This window comes from Microcebus murinus, unplaced genomic scaffold, assembly GCF_040939455.1.
Source record: "Microcebus murinus isolate Inina unplaced genomic scaffold, M.murinus_Inina_mat1.0 scaf001_hap2_Mmur4.0, whole genome shotgun sequence".
In the NCBI taxonomy this organism is placed as follows: Eukaryota; Metazoa; Chordata; class Mammalia; order Primates; family Cheirogaleidae; genus Microcebus; species Microcebus murinus.
The window spans coordinates 3,304,276-3,321,581 of NW_027438947.1; the positions used below are offsets into that span (position 1 = coordinate 3,304,276).

Here is a 17,306-nt window from a genome sequence, read left to right on the forward strand (position 1 = left end):
TAAAGAATCCACAGAAAGACTATTAGTGACAATAAATAAATTCTGCAAAGTTGCAGTATACAAAATCAGCTGTATTTTTCATTTATAAAACATTTTAAGTGACAAAATAGTGTATATATTCATTGTATACATGTTTTTTTGAAATATGTATAATTGTGGAATGACTAAATCAAACTAATTAACATATGCACTACCTCACACACTTATTTTTGTGGAGAAATCACTTAAAATCTACTCTCAGTAATTTTCAAGAATACAATACATTAATATTAACTATAGTCACCATATTCTACAGTAAATGTCTTGAACTTATTCTTCCTGTCCTACAAATTTTGCATCTTTTGACCAACATCTCCCCAACCTAACCCACAACCCAGCCCCTGGTAACCTCCATTATACTCTCTACTTATATGAGTTCAACTACTTTAGATTCCACATATAAGTGAGATCATCCAGTATTTGTCTTTTTGTGCCTGACTTAGTTTACTTTAATCTCCTCCAGATTCATCCATGTTGTTGAATATAACAGCCATTTCATTCTTTGATATGACTGAATAGTATTCCATTGTGTATACATGCCAGTTTTTCTTTATTCATCCAGTGATGGACACTTAGATTGATTCCATATCTTGTCTATTGCAAATAGGGCTGAAATGAATCTCAAAGTGCAGATATCTATTTGACATGTTTATTTCATTTCCTTTGGATATATACCCAGTAATGGAATTGCTGGATCATAGGGTAGTCGTATGTTTAAAATTTTGAGGAACCTCCAAACTGTTGTACATAATGACTGTACTAATTTACATTACCACCATAAACCATAAAACAACAAATAGCTCACTTGAAAAATGGGCAAAGGATTTGAACAGACATTTTTCTAAAGATATACAAATAGCTAATAAGCACACGAAAAGATGGTCAGCATCACTAACCACTAAGGAAATGTAAATCAAAACCAGGATGATGTACTATTTCATACCCATTAGGATGGTTATTATCTAAATAACAGAATATAACAGATGTTGACTAGGATGTGTTGAAATCAGGCCCTTGTCCATTGCTGGTGGGAATGTAAAATGGTGCAGCGACTGTAGAAAAAAGTCTAGTGTATTCTCTAAAAATTAAACATTAATTTACCATATGCTCTAGCAATTTCATTTCTGAGTGCATACCCAAATGAATTGAAAATAGGAACTCACAAATATTTATACTTCCATATTCACAGCAGTATTATTTATAATATGTAAAAGGTGGAAGTAACTAAGAGTCTATCAACAAATGAATGGATAAATGTCATATATACATACCATTGCATATTATTCATTCTTATAATTAATAATATTTTAAATTAATTATTAAATAAAAATTAATTTTTAAATTAATTTTTAAAAATCTTGACACTTCGTACATGAATCAACCTTGAAAATTTTATGCTAAGTGAAATGAGCCAGTCACAAAAGGACAAATATTGTATGATTCCACTTATATGAGATAGACAGCATAGTCAGATTCATAAAAACAGAAAGCTGAATGGTGGTTGCCAGGGCTGGAGGGTTGAGAAAATGGGGAATTATTGTTTAATGGGCTAGGAGTTTCAGTTTGGGAAGATAATAAAGTGCTAGCAATGAATGGATTGTGGTGATGGTTGCACAACAATATGAATGTACTTACTGTGATTGAATTATACACCTAACATAGAAATAATGGTAAATTTATGTTATCTATATTTTATCACAGTAAAAAAGAAACTATGTGCATATATAGGAGAAAAATGAGGACATAAACCCACCAAGAAGGGAACTATGTTAATGAAACAGATATATACCAGGGGATAAGATATGAGATGTTTATAAAGCAAGGTTGGGGATTATGCAGCAATTAGTATCATTTAATAGAGTCATACATAAACAGAGCTGGTTTAACCTTCTACATTGTACAGCTTCACAGAAGCTGATATCTAATCTCCAAACTGAAAGAGATGATCATGCCTACTGCAGCCTATTACATTTTAGGCTGAAGATTTATATTAACATCCTTGCCTTTATACATGGCTTTACAAAAGAGAAGGAACCTTTCAGTTGATAATTGAAAAATAAATGTATTATCAAAAAGTCTAGGCAAACAAACAAACAAACAAAGTGCCAAAAATACACAGTAACCAGGACATTGTAGTATGGGTGTAAAGACAGACATTTAGACCAATGGAATAGAATAGACAACCCAGGCACTTGGGTTGTTTCCACATCTTTGTACTTGATCAACACTTAAGTGCACATATAGTAATAATATTCATCAGGTGTTGGGCAGATGGGGAGGAGGGGTATATACACACCTAATGGGTGTGGTGAGCACCATCTGGGGGATAGACACGCTTGAAGCTCTGACTCAGGTGGGGCAAAGGCAATATATGTAACTTAAACATTTGTACCCCCGTAATATGCTGAAAAAAAAAATAAAAAAAAAGAATAGAGAACCCAGGGAAAAAACACATATATCTTATACATAATTGATATTCGACAAGTGTGGCCAAAACCATTTGATTGGGAAAGGATTATCTCTTCAAATAATGATGATGGGATACCTGTAATTTAATATAAAAAGAATGATAATGAACCATTATACTATGTATAAAAATTAATGCACAATAGATCAAAGATGTAAATACAAGAGCCACAACTATAAAACTCTTAGAACAAAACATGATGATAAATCTTCATGGAGTCTGGCAATAGAATTGTAGATATGACACCACAAACACAAGCAACAAAAGATAAATAGACAAATTTGACTGTATGAAAATTAAAATCTTTTGCATACCAAAGGATTCTATGAAGTGAGTAAAAAGACAACCTATAGAATGGGAGAAAACACTTGTAAATCACTGTTATGGGCTTAATTGTGTCCCTCCAAAATTCACATATTGAAACCTTAATCCCCAGTATCTCAGTATGTGACTATATTTGGAGATAGAGCCTTTGACAAAGGTAACTATGTTAAAACAAGGCCCTTAGGGTAGGCCTTAATCCAGTCTTGACTGTTGTTCTTATAAGATTAGCATACACATAAAGAGACACCAAGAATTCCTATGCATAGGGGACATGGCAAGGAGGTGGCCATTTGCAAACCAAGGAGAGAGGCTTCAGAAGAAACTGGCTGACATCTTTATCTTGGACGTCTAATTTTTAAAACTGTGAGAAAATAAATTTATGTTGTTTTAAGCTGCTCACTCTGCAGTATTTGCTATGGTAGCTTTAGCAAGCTAATGCAGTCATATATCTGATAGGGGTCTTGTGTCCAGTAAAACTATAAAGAATGCTTACAACTCAAGAACAAAAGACAAAGAATCCAATTAGAAAAATAGGCAAAGACTTGAACAGCATTTCTTCAAGGACGGAATACAAATGACCAATACGTACGTGAATAAAATGCTTAATATGATGCAAATAAAAACCACAGAGATACCACTTCACAACCACTAGGATGGCTATGGCTATAATCAGAAAACAAAATGAAAAAATAACAACTGTTGGTAAGGAATGTGGAGGAATTGGAAACCTCTTACATTATTAGTGGAAATGTAAGAGGGTACAGCCAGTGTGGAATAATTTGGCAATTCCTCAAAAAGTAAAACACAGAATTTCCATATGACCTAGCAATTCCACTTCTAAGTATATATCAAAAAGAATTAACAGCAGATGTTTAAATAAAAATGTTCATGTCAGCACTCACATTAGCTAAAATGCAGAAGCAATCCAAATGTGTATCAACTGATTGATGTATAAACAAATGTCATACATCCATACAGTGGAATATTATTCAGCCATAAAAAAGGAATCCATGCTATAACATTGATAAGTCTCAAAAACATTATGCTAAATGAAAAAGCCAAATATAAGAGGTCATGTACCGTATGATTCCATTGATATGATATTCCAAAATAAGTAAGTCTATAGAGACAAGATACACATTAATAAATGGTTGCCAGAGGTGAGGCCGGAAGGGAGAGAGACTAGTTCATGGATATGAGATTTCTTTGGGGGCTGATGAGAATGTTTTGGAATTAGATAGGGGTGATGGTTGTACAATACTGAATAAATACTAAACAACACCACATTTTATAATTTAAAATGGTAAGTTTTATGTGAATTTCACCTCAATAAAAGTAAAGGCAGCAAATTCCAACAACATGGATGAATGTCACAAACATAATGGTGTGTGAATGAAACCATACACAAACGAATATACGATTGATTATTCCATTTATGTGAAGGTCAAAAACAGGCAAAACTTCTATTCTTTTAGCAGTCTGAATAATGATTACCCTTGGGAGATAATTCCTGGAAGGGGACATTAAGAGGCTTCTAGGGTGCTAGTAATGTTTTGTTTCTTTATCTGGGTGCTAATTACACAAATCTGTTCTTTTTGAAAATTCATTGATTTGTAGAGTTAGAATTATGATACGTATACTTTTCGTGTACTTTCTGTATGTATGTTATACTTCTATTTTAAAATGTACCTAAATAAGGACTGTAAATTACTTGAAATTAGAGATATTCAAGTTGTGTGACATAGAATTGAAGCATCAGGTGGATATTTTAAGATGATCTTTCTTAGCCTAAGGAAGCTGAGAGTCTATGACTTGCTCCAAATCACAAAGATAGCAACTGTAGCACTTTGAAAGAAAGAATTAGGGCGAGGTATGCCTGTCTTGAGGGAAGGCCGTTTGGTCTGCTACCACAAGGCTTCCGGGATTTGCATTATCTAGGTGAACTCACTAAGCTCAACAGCCTCTTCCTTTGCCTTGTAAGTTTAAATATTTGACTGAATGAGTCAAACTGATAACTCTAGGTTTCATGGTCCTTAGAAACCATACCAAGCTGACAGAACTTAGAAGGTAGTGATGTATCTACACTAGTGTCTCTATTTTTAAATTTACTGTGTGCAATATAGCTCAAAGGAGAGCATACCTTTTGCCCCAACATGATCAGTGCATTTTTTCCTAGTAGGAAGACAGGAAGAGAAACCAAATTATCCGAAAGCTTCTTCAAGAATATGAAGTCAGAGCTAGGGGAGTTAACTACAGATGGTCCCCAACTTATGATGGTTTGACTTAAAATTTTTTCACTTTATGATGGTGTGAAAGTGATATGCATTCAGTAGAAAACATACTTACAATTTGAGATATTCAATACTTTATTATAAAATAGACTTTGTGCATTAGATGATTTTTACCAACTGTAGACTAATGTAAGTGTTCTGAGCATGTTAAGGCTGTATTTAGCTATGATGTCTGGTAGATTAGGTGTATTAAATGCATTTTTTGATTTAACAATCTTTTCAATTTATGATCGGTTTATCTGGACAAAACCCCACCATAAGCTGATGAGCACCTGTATATGATTTTAACATCCCATGGCATTTGGGTCAAATATTAATAACACCAAGTGTCAACAGAGATTTACAGATGAAGGTAGTATCGCCCCTGATGAACAATGTCCTTTGCATCAGTAACTCTCTTTTTTCATGCTCCTTTCACTCAACAACTCACCTGAGCAGTATGTTACACATTCTCTTTATAGACATGTTAAAGACTTCAGTTGATTGTAGCCTTGGAATCTTTAATCCCATCCAATATCACCTGTTGTGTTTTAATATGATAGCTTTATCTCTTAGAGTAGCTCTGTTTCTCAACCAAGGTACCAACTAATTGCCCTAGAACCAGGGGTGGGATCCTAGGGGGACAGCTGAGTAACATAAACCATTTGCCCAGCAAGAGCAGAAGTGTGATGAGCCATGATTAAGGAAACACTAGAAGTTAAACTGGGGATGCCAACTTCTTTTTTCAATAATAAAAAGGTTTTATACAGGGTAGAAATGGCAAAATAAGAACCCCTCCCCCCTTGATTCCTACTGAAAAAAAAAACACTGAAGAATACAAAATAGAGAGGAAAATTATATCTACTGAACTACAGAAGGTAATAAATGAAAATACTACTAAAACATCCCACTGATTTCCCTAAGTGAGAGGTATGAGTGAGCTTCCAGAACAGCAAGGAACACCTCATTTGATGTCTGATAACATTTTCCCTATGCTCCCCCTCAGCCCCAGTGATGTTTTCCAAGAAAAGTTGAGAATAGAAACTGGATAAGAGGTTAAAAGAGAAAGCACTCCACTAATCAGAGACATATTTTCCTTCCTGGAACTAGCCTGGGAAAAAGTCAGAGAAGAAAAAAATCTCAGGACTCCAGGGACACCATTAAAACACCACATGCAGAGTAGCAGATCATGGTATACTCCCCTTTGGTCTCGATTACTTATGTAGAGTTCGTTGACTAGAAGACTCCTGCCTAGATGAATTGGCTGAATTCCAGGGAAGGAAGGAGAAGGGTATTAAACACTGAACTTTGTCATTTCTAAGTTCCCCATACCAGCTACATACTGATCAACCTGGATGTAAAAATATAAGAAGTTGATTAAAAAATGCTGGACATGTTTTTGAGAAGGATTAAAAACCAAACAAAAGATTCTAAATAAAATATTAGCTAATCAAATCCAAGAGCACAAGGATGAGTCAACATACTAATAATGTAATTCAACACATTAGTGTGTCAAAAATTTTAAAAATGATTATTCTGAGAGATGCCAAAAAGCATTTAACAAAATTCATTATCTATTCCTGACTTGAAAAATGTTAACTCTGGAATAAAACAATCAATGTTCTTAATTTGAAAATTAAACAGCATTTATAAGAAACCAACTGCAAAGATACTTAAAGTTGAAACATGAAATCCATTTATTTATTTATTTATTTATTTTATTGAGACAGAGTCTCACTTTGTTGCCCGGGCTAGAGTGCCCTGGTGTCAGCCTAGCTCACAGCAACCTCAAACTCCTGGGCTCAAGCAATCCTTCTGCCTCAGCCTCCTGAGTAGCTGGGACTACAGGCATGCACCACCATGCCCGGCTAATTTTTTCTATATATTTTTAGTTGGCCAATTAATTTCTATTTTTAGTAGAGATGGGGTCTGGCTCTTGTTCAGGTTGGTTTTGAACTCCTGACCTTGAGCGATCCGCCCTCCTCGGCCTCCCAGAGTGCTAGGATTACAGGAGTGAGCCACCGCGCCAGGCCAGAATCCATTTCTAATATTAAGTAAGGAACAAGACAAGTATGTCTCCTATTCCCTCTGCCATTCAACATTATTCTGAAAGTTCTAGTTAATGCAATATGGAAAGGAAAGAAATAAGAAAGAGATTCAGTAACTGAGTATCAACTTTTCTATATACTAGCAATAATCAATCAGGGAGTGTAATAGGGCAAAAACTTTCCATTAAAAAGAGCTATAAAATATCTAGAAATAAACCTAAGAAAACTTAACAATAAAGGTACAATAAATAAATAAAGAACTTTATAAAACTTAACTGAAGGACATAAAATAAGACAAATGGAGAAACATCACATCCTTTGATGAGAAAACCCAATTCTGCAAAACCATTTGTTCTCCCTACATTAATCTACACATTTAATGTAATTCCTCTCAAAATCCAATGGCATTTTAGGTGGTGCATGATATATTTGTTCTAAATTTCTTTTGGAAGAAAAAATGCAAGAGAATGGCCAAAAAGACTTAGCAAAAGAACTAACACTAAGAGGGGGCTTCCTGTACCAGATATCAAAAATACTACTACAGCACTTATAATGGTCTGCAACTGGTAGAAGAATAGATATCACTGGAAAAGAACAGAGACTGAAGAAACAGACACATGTAAATAGAGGAATTTTGTATAAGATGAATATAAGATTTTGAATCAATGGGGAAAAGATAGGTTGTACAAGAAATGATGTTAGGAAATTGGATATCTGTTTGGAACAAAAATTTAATCCCTACCTTTAACCATAAACAAAAACAAAATCCAGATGAAGTAAAAATTTAAACATAAAAATGTAGAAGCTCTAAAGGAAGAGACTGGGGGATTTGTACACAAAAAACTAGAAAACTAAGTGGCAACTTTCAACAAAGTTAACAGCCAAATGATTAATTGGGGAAAACAAGGTATGGGGTCAATATGAAAGACAAAGAACTAATATACTTAATACATAAAGATCTCTTTGTATAAATGCAAAAAAAATCTAATGCCATAATAGAAATATGAACTAATTCTGAACAGTTTATTCATATAAGAAATAAAAATGGCCATTAAACATGTAGGAATTTTTAACCTCACTCATCAAAACATGGAATATAAAACAACAAAGATATATTTGTTTGCATACTAAAGGGTCACAGATGGGAACAGAAGCAATTCTGAGAAAGAAATAGGAATTCTACATGTTTTGTAGGGGTCTAAATGGGTACAACCTCTCTGGAAGGCAATTTAGTATAATGTATTTATACTTTAAGTGTGCAAACATTTTTACCCAGGATTCCACTTTTAGGAATTTATTTTACAAAAGTAACTGAAGAAGTGACCAAAGTTAAATGTACAATTATGATAACCAGAGCAATTTTTATAAGGAAAAATAGAGAACAGTCTAAAGTCCATTAATAGAGATAATAAATGATAATATATACATACATTGTAATGTTATGTAACCATTGGAAAGAATAAAGTAAATCTCTGTTTACTGAATTGGAAAAATTATACATATATATTAACTAAAGTGTTAACACATTCCCTCCACCCTCCCTTTGTCCTGGGAATTGAATGTGGGTGAGGAAAGGGTTTCATTTTTACTTTATACATTTCTGAAATTATCTTTTGTTTTTATAAGAAATATATGCCACATTTTATACTTAGTAAAATTCTGGAAATAAAAAATAAAATGTTTGTAATATAGAGTTAAATTAAAAAGGAAAGACTTAAAAAACAGCATTTACAATACATTTTAAAAATGTATATATTAAAACTGCATCAAAGGCCGGGCGCGGTGGCTCACGCCTGTAATCCTAGCTCTCTGGGAGGCCGAGGCGGGCGGATTGCTCGAGGTCAGGAGTTCGAAACCAGCCTGAGCAAGAGTGAGACCCCGTCTCTACTATAAATAGAAAGAAATTAATTGGCCAACTAATATATATACAAAAAATTAGCCGGGCATGGTGGCGAATGCCTGTAGTCCCAGCTACTTGGGAGGCTGAGGCAGGAGGATTGCTTGAGCCCAGGAGTTTGAGGTTGCTGTGAGCTAGACTGACGCCACGGCACTCACTCTAGCCTGGGCAATAAAGTGAGACTCTGTCTCAAAAAAAAAACAAAAAAAAAACTGCATCAAACTGGGGGAAAACAAATTTATAATAGTAGTTATCTCTGGTTATGAGTGTTTTTTCTTATTTTTCTAATATTTTACATTTTAAATTTATTTTATAATGTGCATATATTGTTTGTATCATAAAGTAATTATCATGAATTGGATAATGGCAAATCAAATTAAAGCAGCTACATGCATGTGAATGTTTATGGCAGCTTTTTTCATAATCTCCAAAACTGTAAACAACCAACATGTCCTTCAATAGGTGAACGGATAAACAAGTTGTGGTATACCAATAAAGTGGAATGTTGTTCAGTGATTAAAAAGAAATGAGGTATCAAACCACAAAAAGACATCAGTGAATCTACCATCCCCCTACTACCCCCAGTTCACGGAAAAAAATGTCTTCCATGAAGCTGGTCCCTGGTGCCATATAGGTTGAAGACCACTGTTATATGATACTGGTAAATACATGATAATATGCATTTATCAAAATCCATAGAATTTCACAGCACAAAGACTGAATCTTGATACACAATTCTTAAAAAAATCATTTAGGAGGCTGAGGGATGGAATATAGAATATGACAAAACTATTTAAGTGTATTAAAATGTATAAACAACCTCACTAAAGGTTGTGGGAAAAAAGGTGCTGACTTAAGTAACTTGGAAATCAGTGGAGTCTGTAAGACTACAAGCAAAAGAAATTGTACATAAGCTCTCTACTTTATTTGATAAAGTTGTTTCCCATGGTTAAATATTCTTATACTGCTATTCACGTGTACTGGAATTGAACAATTAAGTAAATGGATGGCAGATGGTGGAAGCCAGGTTTCTCATTGCTGCAGGTGACAGGTTACAGATAAGTAAGGGCAGGAAGCTTTAATGAGTCCCCTGGTAAATGTGAGACAAAGGCCAAAGGGACCTTCTAACACCCTAACCCAAACCTGATCCTGGGGCTAGGCAGGAATTACTCCATTTATTTCTGTTTTGACAGCGTGGATCAACAGAATTGGGAGCAGGTTGCCTCCTCTCAGAGGGCAAGCTCAGCCATACCCAAATTTAGGTGTCTCCTGATCATGGTTTCTCAACTAATATGTCAGTCTCAACCTGATGTAAAAGTCTCCTTTAATGAGCAGGGTTTGTTTTAATGTTTGTTTTATTGTTTTATGTCTGCTCCCTCCTCCCTATCACCCCCACAAGTGGTAAAAGTATGTATGATACCACATACCTGAAGCAGAGGCCAAAAGAGCAAATGAGGAAAGCCATCTTGGGGGTAAAGTTCTCCTGCTGGGCTTACCTCTGGCCCTAGCTCCCTTCCCACTACCTCATCCTGTTGGCTCACAAAGCCAGTGATATAAACTTACCCGACTCAGCTGTCCAGTATAAGTTTAGAGAGGACAACAACCCACTGAACAGTGAAAGGATACAAGAATAGCTCCACTTTTATTAGAGGAGTTGAGATAGCAGGTCAGGATATGCCCTTCTTGATTCAATGATGAATAGATGGATAAATTGTGGATCAATAGTATATGAAAAAAACCCAAAACAAAAACAGAGTCTGTAAAAGCAACGTGCAACATAATAGGAGGAAATTACATCACATAAAAATGGAGGAAGAACAGTTAAAAGCAATAAAAAAGAGGCCAAAACAGTTATAAACACCTATTAATAAGAAAGCAGAGAAATGGTAGACTTAAAAAATTAAAGGCGTGTATCTTTTCAGAGAGAAAACAAAATATATTAAAAAGTAGATAAACGTTTGGCAAAGCTAATTAAGGAATTCTCTTCCTTGACTGTTTGAAAGAAATTCATCTGACAAAACTGTCTAAGCCAGGCCTTAGACAATACTCAGTTTCTCCCATGGCAATTGATTTGTTGCTATTTTCTATGCCTCCAGTTTTAGTATTTATTTCCATAACAAATCACTCATGTTATTAAAACTCTTAAATTTATCATGGCAGATATTGCCTTTGTGATTATGTCAAACACCCAGCATCATACAGCAGCAAAATAATAAATCACCATTTCCTAAATTGGGGTTCTGAGGAACAATAATAGGCCAAATGCTATTGTGTCTAATAGGAAAAAAAAAGTGGCTCCTTACTCAAATAAGTTTGGGAAATGCTGAGTTAGACAAAGTTAGTTTCTTTTTTTTTTAAATAACTGAAGAATCTACTCATTTTTAAAAAAAATAATACAAGCCAACATTTACTGTACAGTGAGTCTCCAAGAGGGATTTTAGTATACAGCATTTTGCAAACTTATTTGCCCATCTCCCAGAGGAATGTTTTTTCACAAAACACATTTTTGAATTGCTACAGCAAACATATTCTGGTTAAAATGAGAAACAAGACAAAAATACCAATGCCACCTTTATTACTTAGCACTGTTGTTGAAATATTTAACCTATGCAGTCGGAAACTATGCTATAAATTTTGAAAAGAAGGAAAACATATAACATCGTTGATATGATTGCTTACCAGGAAAAACTCAAAAGGATCAACTGATTATCTCTGAAATAGATTTCAATAAATTGCCAATTTAAAATCATCTTTGAAAATAAATTCTTCTCTTATATAGCAAAAATGACCACATGGGTAAAACACTTAAGAGCTCCCATTAGCAGTATCAATATGTTCCCTATATGTATTACCTAGAAATACATTTGTTACAAATTATATAGGATTTAAATAGATAAAATTCTCATGAAGGATACAGAAGTTTTTTTTTTTTTTTTTTTTTTTTTTCTACAATGAGGCAACATACCATGTTTCTGGAAAGTAATACAATTCTGTAGTTCTCACCCTCATATCAACTTAAGACAATCCAACCAAATTCCCAATTTATTTTTTGGGGAAACCCTATTAATTGTAAAATTCATCTGGTAAAATAAACATATCAAAAATTGTAAAAAAAATTTAAGATAAAAAAGATCAATAGGAGGATTCACCCTAACAGATATGAAATTGTATTTCTAACTCAATAACTATAGGCTGGTGTACTGGGGCTACATTGTTCAGTGGAGCTAAAGAGAATTCAAACACAGAATAAGGCATATATATGCATGACATTTCAAATTTGGAGGGAAGAGACAAATATCGGCTAACAACTGGGTAACTCTTTGGGGCAAAAAAATAAATAAATAAATAAAATACCAAAATCAAAATAATTCCACATAGGGCAAATACAATTTTTAAATAAAACCATAAAAGTTAGAGAAATACAGGATAACATTTATATAATCTTAGGGAAGGATAACCCTTCTAAACATGATCCTAGGGCCAGAAGGCAAAAAGGAAAAGATTTATCCATTTTTAAATTTTTTATTTTTTTTAGCCATTTTTAATGCATTTTCCCCTGTGCACAAGAGAAATTACTGATGAAGTCAAAAGATACATTTTCCTTTATACATATCAGTTAAAAGTAATGCAAACATCACATGACACTTTCAGTGAAAGTTACATTTCCAATTACAAATCAAAATGCATATTAGGATCTCTTTTATGTTAGAAGTTGAGAAGGAAGTGTTAGCTAAAAAGCACTTTCCTGGTATTACTACACTGATCCTTCAGGCTGCACAAAGATTAAGGTCATATACAGTCAATCTGCAAATGTTGACACACTATTACACTGTAAATTTTCTGTACAATTAAATGTATACTTAGAGATACCAGAATAAACATTTCTACTATATTTTAACTGAACTTGCCTAGCCAACATATTCACTGAGTTTATCAAAGATGCTGTAAGATTCTACAACATTGTGAGACATACCTAACTCCAGAAATATTTCTTGTATTCTTTCTCATTTTGGTTACATTTGTTATGCTCAGAGATTCTATTGTAATATTTTTAGATGTACAGTTCCAATTGTGCTTACTGTACTGTGTACAAATATAGCAAAAAAGATCAATGAATGGTATAAATCTTACAGCATTTTGCTAGCAAAAATACATGCCAAAGTCACAATAAGCAATATTGTACCACAAATTAGAGAGTTTCATATAATTTGCTTCTGTTCTTAATATCTTCATTCTACATTAAATTACTATCATATGCTAATGTTTAAAATGCAAATAAACTGGACATCTGTAGGACAAAACTTGTTCACCCAACTGTGAAGGTTGATACCTGTTTCCAAAAATCACAATAAAAGCAGAATAAACAGAAGTGTTTGCATGCAACACCTTTGAGTGAAACAGCATTGATTCCCATCATTCAAAACAGAGAAGGAAGGAAACCAAAGTAAAGGAAGGAAGGAAGGAAACAAAGAGGGAGGGAAGCAGAGAGGAAGGGAGGGAGAGAGAAAGAGGCAAAGAAGGGAGGGAGGGAGGAGGAAGGACTCCACCTTAAAATGCATCATATTAGATTTATAACTAGACAGATTTAAAAGAATCAAAATGAAAGTAAAGCACAATTTCGTGTGTCTCTAAAGATTTAAGAGCCATTATCAAAAATAATACATTTTTTTCAAGGTACAGAAATGTAATTATGATGGCTGAGAGCCCAACAGCCTCTCAATGGCTGCATTGATGTCGCCTCCTGTTGCTATTAGGGCCTGTAAGTTTGCTTCACGGTTTAAGAAACCCATTGCGTTGAGCTGTTCCAGTTGTTGTTGAAATCTGACTTCCGGATTCGGCAGCTGTGGAGGGCTTGCTCCAGCCAGAGCCTGCACCATTTGCTGAATGAACTGCTGGTTGGGTCCAGATTCTGATGTTGGACTTGTGGTTTCACTGGGTGCAGAGCTGGCCACGGTGGGCCCAGTGGTACCACCAGAGCTGGTGGAGCCAGGGGGGCCTGCGGGGCCAGTGGGTCCTATGGGCCCAATGGGGCCTATGGGGGTAAAAGGAACTATAGGGCCTATTGGGCCTATGGGAGTGACTGGGCCTACAGGACCTATGGCGGTTCCCAGAACCCCCACCCCCACACCTGGAGTGAAGCTTGGAATGAGGCCAGGTGCTTCAGTAGCTAATGTCTGTAGCCCCTGCTGGATCTGCATTAAAGCCTGCATTGCTCTTGGGTTTGACATGGCTGATAGTGTGTCTGGATTCTGCATCTGCTGCAGGAAAGCCGGGAGCTGTGGACGCATCTGCTCCTGCAGCTGAGGATTTGCAGTAAACAGCGGGCTATTCAGCATCATCTGTGCAGCCAAATCTGGATTCTGGCTCAGTGACTGCATCATGCTTCTCATGTAGGGCGCAGACAGCATATTCTGAATCAGCTGGGGGTTTTCAGTTATCTGTTGCAGCAAGCTCTGCATTCCTGGAGTACTGAAGATGCTGGCAACATAATTAGCTGCAGCCATGGTGTTCCCAGTAGCACTGTTGGAGCTATTGCCAGACCCACTGCCAGGGATCGTGGTCGTGCTGGTGGTAGCAGGACTCTGGGTAGCCGGCGGTGGCGCCCATGGATTGGGTAGTGGATCTCGGTTTTCTGTACGGGAAGGCTGTGTACCTTCCCCGGAGGAGGAACTGTTCCCCACCGAGACAAATGGATTACCCCCAAACTGCTCTTGTGCAGCATTCAGCATAGGTTCTTGAATGTCAGTATACATGCGCCGTAAAGCATTATAGCCACCTGGGATGCTTTCGAGATTGCTAAGAGCCAGGTCTTGATTTCTCATCATCTCTTGCATCATGGCTGGATTCCTGGCGATTTCGAGGGTCTGCCTCATTATATCTGGGTTGTTGAGCAGGTGACTAATTTCTGGGTTTCTCTGAATCAATTGTTGCATCTGTGGATTGGCCATAATGAGCTGCCTCATCAAATCGGGATTTGAAAGCATGCTCTGAACAAAGGGATTTTCCATGATTTGGATCATCATCTCTGGGCTGGCCATCAGCTGCTGCTGCATCTGGCTCTGAAGCTCAGAGAAGCTGGTAGAGCTCAAGCCCAGGCTGCTAAGGCCTGCAAGTCCTCCCAGGCTCCCCAACCCAAACGGGTTGCTATTTGTGGAAATAGGTGTGGAGTTACTCCTGGGAGTTGACGCAGAGGTAGTATTAGTTCCTGCGGCATTACTAGGCTGCGTGGACTGGCCCTGAGGTCGGTTCTGGCTTTTGATAACAAGGTGAACCGTCAGTCCATCATGGATACCATGCTGGATCAAGGTATCTTGATCTTTTAAGATTTTTCCAGCAAAAATCAGCACTAGCTGATCGGTTTGGGATTTGAAGCGTTTCGAAATCGCTTCCTTAAACTGCTGGATCGAGCTATTCTCGGGCACTGCGAATTCCTCTTTCTCTTTGGGGGTCTTCACAGTGACTTTGATGATTTTGGGCTCAGCTGGTGCAGCGGCTGAACCTTGGGCCGCATCAGGGCCGCGGGAGGGGCGCGGGGGGCCGCTGCTCTCGCCATTCTCAGCCATGGCGGCCTCAGTGACGCAGACGGGCAGGGAAGGCGCGGGCGAGAGAGAGAGCGAGCGAGCCAGGGAAGGAAGAAGGAAGGAGGCGCCGCTGCAGCGGGCTGGGTCGGACCAGGCGGGGAGCGCGGAGCACGGTACCTCAGTGATGAAGACTGCGGTTCCGTTGTCTTCCAGTGGAGAAAGGGCTGGGCGTAGGCCGCAGGCTAAAAGTCTCCGTGCTCTGGTCTCTGGGCCGCCGCCGCCGCCGCCGCCACCACCACCGCCACCGCCACCACCGCCACCACCGCCGCCTTGTGATCAGACCACGCGCATTCCCAGCAACTCCCGCAGCCGCTCCGCCCTCTCCTCCCCGCCCCTTCCCCTCCCCCACTCTGCGCTTGCCTCCCCGCCCCCTCTGCTGACGCGGCGCCAGGCCCAGATTGATAGATTTGGCTTGGTCAAAATCAAAAACTTATGCACTGGAAAGAAAACAGGGAGAAATGGAGACAGAGAAACAAAGAGAGAAAGAGGAGAGTAAAACAGTACAAGACAGGCAAAGCAGAGAGGGTGGGATGGAGAAACGGAAGAGGGAGAGAGCCAGCTTCTGTAATCTACGTTGAAAGGCCAATGGAGAATATATGTTAGCAATCTGTAAGGTAGCGAGAGAATGAAAGCCTGAATGGAAGCGATCCTACGTCAAAGGCGAAAAATGAATGATAAAAAACTCCCACAAAGCAAAAAGGAAAGAGGAAAGCCCCAATGGGGGAAGGGGAGAAGACCAGGCAGGAGAATGCATTTTACAAAAGGAGTGCAAAAGGCAAATAGACATAAAAAGGGGTAATTAATCTGACCAGTATTCAAAGAAATTCAAATTAAAACAATGAAATTCCACTTTGGGGTTATAATATTGACAAAGATGAAAAATAATAATAAACCTTGCTGACAGCAGAGAAAATGCACTCTCAGGCTAGTTGAAGTGTGAATTGTTATAATTATAGGGGGATTTGAAAATATATATCAACATTTTAAATGTTTCCACCTTTCTTTAGAAATGCTTCATCTAGAGACTTCACATAAGAAAATAATCAGCCAAGGACACAAAAGTATATGTGTAAAAAATATATATGCACTGTAGCATATAAAATATTATTTAAATATTATAAATGTGTTTACATGGAATTAGACAAACACATGATATTACTATACCATAAAATAATATGCATTATGTTTAAAAAATGAATGGTTGATATAAAGTGTCTCTAAAGATGTACATGAAATAAACAGTTACAGATAAATAACAGAGTATTTTCACATTTTGCTTTATATATTGCTGTACAGTTAGAAACTATACAAGCATGTATGATTTAATATAAAAATACAATAAATAAAGCTTTATTTTAAAATTAATTTTAGAACAGTTTGTTGTATATGTAAACTGTATGTGTATATGTAAAAAATCTGGAAAGCATTACACCACTATGCTAATGGTGATTATTACTGAGTGCCAAAATTATGAATAATTTTTATTTTCTATTTTATAAGATTTTTAATATCTGGATGGTTTTTATAAGTATGTCTTCCAGAAAGGTATTTTAGGGGAAGAATATAGGTAGAAATTGACAGGCACACAATAGTAGTGGCAGACATTGACATATTTACTTAATTTCATTACAGATTAAGTAAGAGCAACAAAGATATATCAGTCCTGAGAAAGAGAACTTG

At 36.7% G+C, this 17,306-nt stretch overlaps 1 protein-coding gene across 1 annotated transcript; it reads right to left on the bottom strand.

The window, feature by feature from the left end:
• Window positions 1-12,547: 12,547 nt before the first annotated feature.
• UBQLN2 (ubiquilin 2) lies at window positions 12,548-15,871 on the bottom strand. The gene has a single exon (XM_012752985.3). The coding sequence runs from the start codon at window positions 15,606-15,608 to the stop codon at window positions 13,734-13,736; it is 1,875 nt and encodes a 624-aa protein (XP_012608439.1). The 5' UTR covers window positions 15,609-15,871; the 3' UTR covers window positions 12,548-13,733.
• Between the last annotated feature and the right edge of the window lie 1,435 nt (window positions 15,872-17,306).